Genomic DNA, 11,321 nt, shown 5'->3' with positions numbered 1-11,321 from the left:
TGATTGCTCTTGGTGGTCCCATATATTGAAGTGAAGTGGGTTGTAAAGATTTAAAGTCATCTCTACTAAACGCAGATTTCTGAACATAGACTGAATGAGCATTGCACAAAATTCTGGAACACAATATTTTTTGAGTTCTCTGCTTCGTAAGTGATGCAGGACTCAAAGGTTTATTTGATGACAAGGAACCCACTTTTTAGAAAATGAAAGTTTGGAATTGGCTTGGCTAGGTAAGGAAGAAAACTTTATTATAAATGTACGACGTTCAACAAGATTATGTCATCCTCAGGAGGATTTGGTTTGGTTTGAATTTCGGGCAAAGGTGCACGAGGGCTATCTGGCTTATCATCCCTAATTTAGCAGTGAAAGACTAGAAGGAAGGTAGCTAGTCACCACCCACTGCCAACTCTTGGGCTACTCTTTTATCAACGAATAGTGGAATTGACCGTCACATTATAACGCCCCCACGGCTGAAAGGACGAGTATGTTTAGTGGGACGGGGGTTCGAACTCGCGACCCTCAAATTGTGCCTTAACCAGCAGACATACCAGACTATTGTAGAAGGCTGAATATCACTTGGGCTATCTGTGTTGTGCCTACCACAGATATCGAAACCCGGATTTTTCCCGTTATAAGCTTTGCAGTTATTACTTTATTGTGGAAATTCTACACTTCTAGTCAGTATCATAATTTCCGACTTCATCAATAACAAACTCCTAGATCACTGGTGTTCCTTTCGCTTCTTTTTGATGTTTAATTCACTTTGAAAATATCTCGCATGTTGTTATTACAACAGTGCATCTCCTCTTGCATGAATAAAGCAAATGAGAAAATTAGCAGTCCCTGAACATCCGACATCAAAGACTGCTAAAACAGAGGGATTTTATATATCTCAGTGAATAGCCTGATATTCGCTCAAACGATGCGGCCACTCGGTGATATTCGGCCACTCGGTGATATGCGGCCACTCGATGCGATTGACGTTTATATCCCTAGAATTCAACTTTTAAAATATATTATGGACGTAAATAAAAAAGACTGTAAACAAAGACTCGGTGATTTATTCAACTTAATATTCTAATGAGTCCTTCACACAATTATAAGACTATATTTAGTTTCCTGCTTAATTCAACTTCTAGTTTTAAAGCTAATTTGTAAGGAAAACTATATGACTTTCAAAGAGATTTTCGTACATTGATTTTGCATTATCGTTTATGCCTTATTGTTTAAGTAATCCACTAATTATCAATTGAAATGCAATCAACCACATTATTTCGCTATGCTTACCTTTTGTGAGGATAATGAAATATACATATTCGTTGTGCAGGACCGCAACAATTATATAAGTTCGTGTTACGATTATTCTGTCAATGGCTAAAGGCAGTGTGACATACACAGTTCATCGTCAACGGATGGGACGTTACTGGATTCTTAGGTTATTTATCATTGATTCAAGGACGATACATGAATAAAGACTGGAGATTCAGTTTTGATTCAATAGTTTGAAGACTATGAAGTTTCAAAAGCTTTTGTGTCACGTGCTTGATTGCATATTCAAAATTATTTCTTTCTTAACAAACTAATCGTATCGTTTTCCCGGAAAATGTTTCCTAACAAACTTATCGTATCGTTTTCCCGGAAAATGTTTCCTTACAAACTTATCGTATCGTTTTCCCGGAAAATGTTTTCTTACAAACTTATCGTATCGTTTTCCCCGGAAAATGAGACGAAGAACCAGGTACCGGTGGATGATTTTTTTTTCAAGTAGCTGCAAAACGCCACGGTTCTAATTCTTGAAGAAAAAGTACATGTTCTCTTCTGTACTAGAACCTAGCCTTATAGCAGATGGAGTATCAGTTTACATTAACACTAGTCTTCGTACACTGTTGAAATTTAGTTTCCAAGAAAATACTGACAAATAACTGAACTTAGGACCTTCCAATAAAATAAAAAAGAAAGAAAATTAACGGTACTCCACTTGGAATTCCCAAAACAACTGGACAAAGTTCCATTTAGCACAGGCAGAATTTCATTCCCAATTTTTAATAGCAGGAAACTTGGATCTTTTGTGTCGTTGCTAAAATAATGAATACCTCCGTTATTTCGGGATATCTGGTGACTGTAATACATTGAATTCATTATTCTACTTTTCTCATTTGATTTCAAGTATTTTGTCCCTCTGTAGCTCAGCAGTAAGTTTGACAGCTCATAACGCTAAAAATCGGATTTCGATACCCGCAATGGGCAGAGCTGAGTTAACCGATTGTGTAACCTTGCGCTTAACGTTAAACGAGCAAACAAACCAAATATTTTGATATGCTTATTCCCAGGTTATCGAGGTTATCTTCCTGGAATACAGACCTCCAACTGTACTCTACCTCTTTATGATAATTACATAACTCCATAAATGTATTCGGAAGTCCTACTAGGGAATTAAACCCTCGCAATAAAAAAATATAATTTAATTAATAAAAGAACGAAAGTGAGGAAGACGTATTATTTATTCAATAAGGTACATGATTTATTGTTTTATGATTTTTTTCGCAAAAAGTTATCGTCCAGTAATCGACACGAACGCATTGTAGTCGAACTCCGCAAGGAATTTGCGTCACGTGCTTACAATGTTGCCTCCTAACTCGCGCCATTTCGTGATGAGTTTCTTTATTTTTCTAAGGTTGTAGCGTGCGGAAGATAGATTGAAGTTGAAGAATAAAATTTGCTGTCGAAAGTTATGCAACTAAGCATTCACATTATCTAATATTTATTGTTCTTAATATTTCCGGGCAAAATCATGTTTCCTCTTTATTGTTTTCGAATTTGTTTGTTGAATTTCGCGCAAAACTACTCGAGGGATATTTGCTCTAGCCGTCCCTAACTTAGCAGTAATAAAACTCGAGGAAAAGCAGCTAGTAAACACCATCCACCGCCAACTCTTGGGCTACTCTTTTACCAATGAATAGTGGGATTGAGCGTCACATTATGACGCCCCTGCGGCTGAAAGCGCGAGCATGTTTGGTGACTGGGATTCGAACCCGTAACCCTCAGATTGCGAGTCGAGTGCCTTAACCACCAGGCTAGGCTAGGCGGTTTTCAAAATAAAAAATAATCATACAGTACAATGTTGCAGGCAAACATACTTGCATCAAGGTTTAAGAAACAAAGAATAAGAAACGTAAAGGTTCTTCTTAAAGTCGTTACCAAGATATTTTAGTATTTATTCTCTCCTTGTGTATTCTTTATAGATATATATATTTCGATGAACTTCCAGAAATAAAGAAGTACCATAAAACCGTTCGTCGTTTTCGAACTTGATTTTTATAAAATTCGTTAATTACAAACGTTATTCTTATCTATCTTTCACCTACCACAAGACGCTCCCGAAGAAGACTTTCGTTCAATACCAGAACTCATCAGTTGAGGTGTACAATAAAAGACAAAATATCTTATAAAACGCCATCTATATATGTATATAATAGCTAAATAGTTATGGTAACTGGTTAGCGGGTGTTGAACTACAGAACTAAAGATCCTGGGTTCGAGCTGTGGTGCCGCTGAATTTACACCGCACTTTCACTATGGACGTGTTATAAAAGTGATAGTCAATCCAGTTATTCGGTTCTAAGAACGGACCAACGCCCATGTGGCGGATTGTGATATTTACTGGTTGTCCTGTCTCTAGTTGGTAGCTCAAATTTACAGACGGCTATACCAGAACCCCAGGTCTCTGCCCTGCCGTTTAACCCACGGGCACATAACGTGCCACTTATGTTGCAAGTGTTAACATATTTTTAAGACAAGGCTTAACTTCATGAACTTAAGCAACTAGAAACTTTCATTGATAAAGTATGATCTTAACTGATATACCATGAATTAGGTAAGGTGAGTAAAAGAAATTCTTACCTTTACAGGAACGCAAACGAGTATTAAGAGGAGGTCAGCGGATGCCAAACTTGCGAGGAAAAGATTACTAATAGTGCGCATGCGTCTGAATCGGACCACTGTGTACATGATTAGGATGTTTCCAGTTAAGCCAACAATAAGAGTGAGGCCGTAGACAATGCTGGTGGGTATTAAGTCGTCTAAAAAGAACGTACCGAAGCTGTCGTTAGGATCATAGTCGTAGAGAAACGTGGAATTCACCGTGTTGTTTTTCTCGTCATCAGCATATTCAGCGTTATTCAATGCTAATTCATTCTCCTCGTCTCCCATAATTAGGGTCATTGTTGATGTATCCTCCATTACTCGATCAACAAGCTAGGCAACACCTAGAAAAACAATAACAATAAATTCTAATATTTAGCTGGACAAAAAAAAAAGGATTGCCGTAAATATGTTCAGTTGAATTCTTTAAATAAAACAATTAAAGATTCTAACAGCCAGAAAAGTATTACAGTATAATAATACTCATTGAAATACTTGGAATAAAACAATAAACAATCGTAGAATGTAACTAATAAAGATTTTGGTTTGAATTTTGCGCAAAGCTATTTAGCAATGAAAAACTAGAAGGAAGGCGGCTAGTCATTGTCAACCACGGCCAATTCGTGGGCCACTCTTTTATCAACGAACAGTGGGACTGACCCTCACTAATAACACCCCAACAGCTAAAAGATGGGACGGGGAATCAAACCCGCGACTCTCTGATTGCGAGCCGAACACCCTAACCACCTGGCCATGTCATGTTGATTATTCAATTGAATGCGTGAAATAGAACAATAGATAAGTTTAGAAGTTAATTATAAAATGTTGCAGCGTACGATGCGTCGAGATCCGAACCCCAGGTTTGAACCTGTTAAGAGATAAATTACTAAAGGAATACAAAAGCCGTGAAACACCGAACACTATAATGAAACAAAGAAACATGCTAAAATACAAAATAGGCGAACCTCTTTTTGAGTTTGAGCATAAATTACAGGAATTAGGTATCGGGCCAAGAAAAGCTTACCCACACCTACACGAGCTAATGATACACCGAAATCTAACTATCAGAGAGGTTTAGTTAGTAATCTAAGGAGATTAATTCGCAAACGAAGCAACGCTGTTAGATGTAATAAAAGTAGCTATGTTGGAAGAACTCAGAGAAAAATACACATGAAAATACAGACGTTTTCCAGATTAATTCAGTAAATAAGTGAAACAACAGGCCAAACTGGCAAGAACGAAATTCGGACGGGAGTAGTGTTACAGGGTAAAATACAAAATGATAAATGTTTCAAAAGCAGAATGGAAGGACATATTGCTAGAAACAGTTTTAGGAGAGAGCATAACAAATAGAAACGTTTAGGAAAAACGACCTTTATTTGTTTGTTTGTTTGTTTGTAGTTATGCACAAAGCTACACAATGGGCTATCCGTGCTCTGCTCACCACGGGTATCGAAAAACGGTTTCTAGCGTTGTAAGTCCGCAGACATACCGCTGTGCCACTGGGGGCAACGACCTTTATACTTCAGATATGCATAAAAGAATTTAAAAAAAAATCTTAACCAACCTTTCACCTTTGCCGCTTCACCAGGGTTAAAACAGTTGTGTATATTAACCATGATGAAGCCGCAAAGGCGAAACTTTGGTTTAAAAAAAAATCTTTTATATATATCTAGAGTATAAAGGTAAGTTGGATATACAATACAGCTTAGCTTAATAGTTATTATTTAGTTTATTTGGTGATTTAATATTTAATGATTATTTATTTTTCATAAGAAGAAAGTTAAAAGTAATTACTTTAAAGGCGATAATTATGACAAGTTTGTTTGCGTAACTCGGTAAGAGTCGTACATTGTGTGTGTGGTCCAATTGTTGTAGTATTGTTGACATCAAGTTACTCGAACCTTCGGTATTTTTCTCGTTACCTTAAGTGAGTATTGTTGCATTATAGCGTCGCTCGCGTAGTTTACAGAAAATTCGAGGCCTCAGTTGGGAATATAGGCGACCAAGCGAGAGCAAGTAAAGTTAAGTCAAGTCAAGTAAAGTTCAGTCAGATAAAAAGTTAGAAAACGTGAAGTTAGCCGGCATGTGAGTGATTGGCTTTAATTTAACAGGTGATATTTTAAAGTGAGTTTCACAGTTCAATAGAGATAAGGAGAATAATTTGTCTTGTCAAAGGGTGTTCTAAAGTAACTGAACCAGCCTGTGTGGACTTTGATGAAAAAGAGACAATTATTTAAGGTTCTGGATACAACTGTGGTAACCCACGAGATAACGTAAATGAATTTATCGCAGTTTGTATAATAAGAAACAGAGAAAAATAATTCGTCTTGTGAATTAGATTTTAAACTAAGTCACTGAACCAGCCTGTGTGGACTTTTGACAAGAAAAGAGAATTATTTAGAGTTTTAGATGCAACTGTGATATCCTATAGTGTAAAGAATTTTTGTACATACGTTTGACTTGTTTTGAATATATTTTGATTGTGGGCTGTCCGTTTACTATTCGAATTTATCGCCAACAAGTCACAGACACCTACTGTAGAAGAATCCCATTCACTCACTTATATATAATACCCTGACAAAGTAGTTTTTTCTAAACGTTTTATCAAATGTGTAACTTCCTCCAGTATACACTATAAAGTTTCAAACAACAAGTAGAAAACTTTAACTGAGACTGAAGGGGCACATGTCCCGTAAGTGTTAATCAGTTAAGTTTCTAAACTCGGTTTCAAATGGCACAAGGGGATGAGAATGGCGACCCATTCCCTCTGGATGGGATGTCAGTCCATTGCAGGTTAACACCTAGATAACAGCTGGCACCCTTCATACAGCTGGGTAGACTGAAAGAAGTGGGGTAAAGTGTCTTGCTCAAAGACACAACAGCATGACACGGGCCAGCTTCGAACTAGCAACCATCCGACTACTAGTACAAAGCCACTCAACCACCCTGCCTCACGAGTGTAAGTGTTCGCTAAAGAAGAGATCTTACAAAATACCTCGGTATAAAACTTTCAGGAAAAATTTAGTATATTCAATACAAAAAGTAGTTGCAGCAGATACAACAAAACTTAATTCCAGCCGGAATAAAAAAAAACGAAACCAGAAGGAGTTCCAGCAGCATGGGTAATATATCAAACATGCGTCGTGTCAATGGAATTACGCCAGTACTTAGTTTAAAAATAGAAAGAATATAATGCTGGTTTTTAACTGACACAAGTGCTGGGTTTTCTCTGCTGAGTGCAGATTTAGTAAAGAAAAATCTAACATTATTAGATAATACATAGAAAGAGCATCTTATCTTCAATAACAAAACATCCAGATAAAAAGTTAGGAAAGTATCGTGTTCAAGTACAAGTTGGAGATTTAAAAGTTGAACATTCATTCCACATGTGTAATGAGATAGACATAGAAACAAACGGTTTACCAGGACTAAGAAGTCATGACACTGACATATACGTTACCAAAGGCTGGTTAGACATAGAAACGGAGTTATTTAGTTAGGATCAAAACACGCCTTCGGATATAAGAGTTAATGAAGACTCATGATAACTTATTGCTGATTCAGTCAGACACCGAGCATGTGCAATGAACGTAGTAGTGAGGCTGGGGATCTGAAATCAAAACGCAATAGTACTGATAGTCCTCTTAAACAATAGTATTGATAGTTCTGATAATAATAACACAATAGTATTGATAGTTCTGATAATAATAACACAATAGTATTGATAGTTCTGATAATAATAACACAATAGTATTGATAATTCTGATAATAATAACACAATAGTACTAATAGTCCTATTAATTAAACACAACATAGTACTGATAGTCCTCGTAATGATAACACAATAGTACTGACAGTCCTCTTAATTATACACGACATAGTATTGATAGTTCTCGTAATGACAACACAATAGTATTGATAGTCCTCGTAATGATAACACAATAGTACTGATAGTCCTCTTAATTGTACACGACATAGTATTGATAGTCCTCTTAATTGTACACGACATAGTATTGATAGTCCTGATAGTAATAACACAATAGTACTGATAGTCCTGATAATAATAACACAATAATACTGATACTCCTCATAATGATAACGCAATATCTCTGATAATTCTTGTAATGATAACGCAATATCTCTGATAATTCTTGTAATGATAACGCAATAGTACTAATACTCCATGTAGTGATAACGCAGTAGTATTAATACTCCTTGTAATAATAACACAATAGTACTTATACTCATTGTAATGATAATACAATAGTACTTATACTCATTGTAATGATAACACAATAGTGCTTATACTCATCCTTCATCATAACGGAATAATACTGATACTCTACGTAATGATAACGCAATAGTACTGATGCTCTACGTAATCATAACACAATAATACTGATACTCTACGTAATGATAACGCAATAGTACTGATGCTCTACGTAATCATAACACAATAATACTGATACTCTACGTAATGATAACGCAATAGTACTGATGCTCTACGTAATTATAACACAATAATACTGATACTCTGAGTAATGATAATGCAATAGTACTGATACTCTACGTAATTATAACACAATAACTATGTAGTCGAAATGGTGGTAGAGATTTTAGTGTCATGATTAAAAACGACTAGTGGTAGTAAGAAGTAAAACACTAAGCCTAGTGGTAGTAAGGAGTAAAACAATAAGCATGATAGTAATAGTGAGATAGAGAGAGAGAGAGCTTAAATGAGCGCAGAACCAGTATTCAGAGGTAAGGAAGCAAATAACAGCGAATTGAGTAGAGATAAATAAAACCTAGAGAGCCTTAAGAAAGCTCATAACTATAGAAAACATTCTGATATTTTTACACACAGAGTGGAGAACCTCCAAACAGGAGAGTTTGTTAGAATTCGTTCCTGTATGATTAATAAGAGTTACAGAGATAAATGAGAAAAGTCAAAGAATCAGGTGTATATATTACTGTTTGTGTGAGAACACAACGTCTCTTAAGGTTTTAAGTGTACATGAAAGTAAAGTGGTTGGGTACCTAAACAGGCAGTGGTAGGTAAACCTATCAGCACAGAGAAGGTAGCTGCAGTAAAGAAACATAAGTCAGGTTTTTATAAGAGGTGTGATATCAAATTAGAAGATATAAAGGTTAAACATAAGCAATAACTAGTGAATTTATTATATTAATACAGAGACATATTTGTAGGAGAAGGTGACTTGAACAGCTGCACAAACCAGGTGATAAACACACCTAACACAGAGCCCCGATATAGAGCCAGAGGAGCACTAAGTAAAGATAAAAGGATGTGAAAAGTACAAGCTTGAACAGGAGTTATAGAAGGCGGTAGTAGTACTCTTGCAGCCTCGGTTTTGTTAGTTTCTGAAAGAGACAGTAATTTAAGGTTCTGCATTGACATTTGAAAATTAAATCAAGTATCCTTTACCAAATATACAAGAGACTCTAAGACAGGTTAGGTTAAAAAAGGCGAGTATGTTTGGTGGGAGAGGAATTCGAACTCCCAACCCGCAGATTGTGAGTGCAGTTCCCTAACCACAAGGCCATGTCAGGCCATGGAAAATGAAATGGAGTACACTTTACCAAATATACATTAGACATGTTAGGTCAAAGTAAATGCTTTTTGTCTATAGACTTGCGAAACGGATATTGGGAAGTTGAGATCGAATAAGATAAAGCTAAAACTGAATTTGTGTTACCGTCAAGGAAATATCAGTTCAATAGAATGCTTTTTGGTGAATAAATATCACTTCAACATTTCAGTGGTGAATGGATATAGTGTTGTCATGACTACTAGAATGTCTTTGTTACTTAGATTACGTCATATTTTTTGCAGCAAGTTTCAAAGAACACTTAGAGAGGTCGAGACATAAATTTGATACATCACAGAAGGCAAATTCAAAATTAAAGCTGACTGTCACTTTTTAAGAAAGGAAATAGATTATTTAGATCATGTGGCTATGAGATACACTATCAAAAGCACCAATATTGAGCTAGCATAACCGACAGAGAATTTATTTTACACACAAATGTGTCAAGCAGTTTGATTTCAGTTAGAGCAGACAACTGAGTAAAGCTGAAATAAACTACTCAGGGAAAAAACAAGAATACTTGGCAGAATTACATGGTAGCAAGAAACTCCATTTTTATCTGTACCATAAGAAGCTTACTCTCATTAGAGATCGTTTGTTTTTGTTATGGTTAATGATGTTAAGTTATCCAAAGTTTAGGCTAGGAAGGCTATTATGAGATTATTATTTTGAACTAATACACAGACCGATGGGAAATATTATGATATAGATGCGTTAAGTGTGGTTAGAGTAGGCTTGGCGTTTCCTACTCTAGACGATAATTCAAATCAGGCAATTACCAAAGTTAACGAAGTAAAGAGAAACAATGGATGAAAGTATGAAGCAATTTGGGATTTAGATCATTTCATTTACGAACAAAAGAAAATTGAAGCAGTGCACGCATTAAGAATCAGAGTAATACATGAAGAAGACACAAAGTCTACATTAGATTCAGGATTAGAGTATTACATTAAGAAGACACATAGTGTGCATTAGATTCTGAAAGACGTAAAATAGAAACAAACATGACGAATTTATCACAGACAGTTGAACCACGCAGTTTGAAAAAGGTTATGAATGCCTACCACGATGTGTCATTTACTGCACATCAGGAATTTACAAAAACATATTGCAGAAGCACTAAAAACATTTTCTGGCAAAAAATGAGAAATGACAATAAGAACGTTTGTGAACTACATATTGAGAGCCAAAAACGTAAGACTAATCCATATTTAAAAAATCCCCTAGAATTCCTAGTTTCACCAAGCCATTTCAGATGATAGCCATGGATACTTTAGGTACATTACCAACATAATATTCAATAAATAAATATTAGTTATTTTCACTATTTAACCAAATTTACAGAAGCAATATGTTTACCAGATCATAAAACAGACGTTCTAGCAAAATAGTTGTAAATTAAATTGTAGCTGAGAGAGAATATTACAGTATTTACGAACAGATAAGGGTGCAGATTTTGTTTCAAAATTAATGAAAGAAATATGTGGACTATTAGGAGAAAAGAAAACTGAGACAAAAATTGCTTATCACCAAGATGCTATTGGATTAATAGAGATACAAGATGTTAGTTTTTCACCAAATAAGGAAATTTCACTTTATGACGTGATAAAATTATTGTTACTAGGGTATGCTGTTCTCAAAGGATGTTTACTTGCTAATCGGATTAAGGAAAGAACGTTATTATTTCGATAAAACCCTCAATTAAAAGACAAGTGTACATTCTATGGACAGAGATGAAGGCGCTTATTCTACCAGTGGTGATTCTATAATGTAAGTGTTAAGAGTAATGCA

General features: G+C 35.6%; 1 protein-coding gene across 1 annotated transcript in view; it reads right to left on the bottom strand.

Annotated features, from left to right (window-relative positions):
* Window positions 1-4,239, bottom strand: part of LOC106467491 (gastrin/cholecystokinin type B receptor-like) — a 52,730-nt gene extending 48,491 nt beyond the window's left edge. Inside the window, exon 1 of the mRNA XM_013927850.2 lies at window positions 3,901-4,239. Within this exon, the coding sequence (XP_013783304.1) occupies window positions 3,901-4,239 (339 nt within the window). The remainder of the gene's footprint in view (window positions 1-3,900) is intronic.
* Window positions 4,240-11,321: the final 7,082 nt, after the last annotated feature.

This window comes from Limulus polyphemus, unplaced genomic scaffold (assembly GCF_000517525.1).
Source record: "Limulus polyphemus unplaced genomic scaffold, Limulus_polyphemus-2.1.2 Scaffold2633, whole genome shotgun sequence".
Taxonomy (NCBI): domain Eukaryota; kingdom Metazoa; phylum Arthropoda; class Merostomata; order Xiphosura; family Limulidae; genus Limulus; species Limulus polyphemus.
The sequence above is the reverse complement of the archived record's forward strand: the minus strand, read 5'-3'. Positions and strand labels throughout refer to the sequence as shown.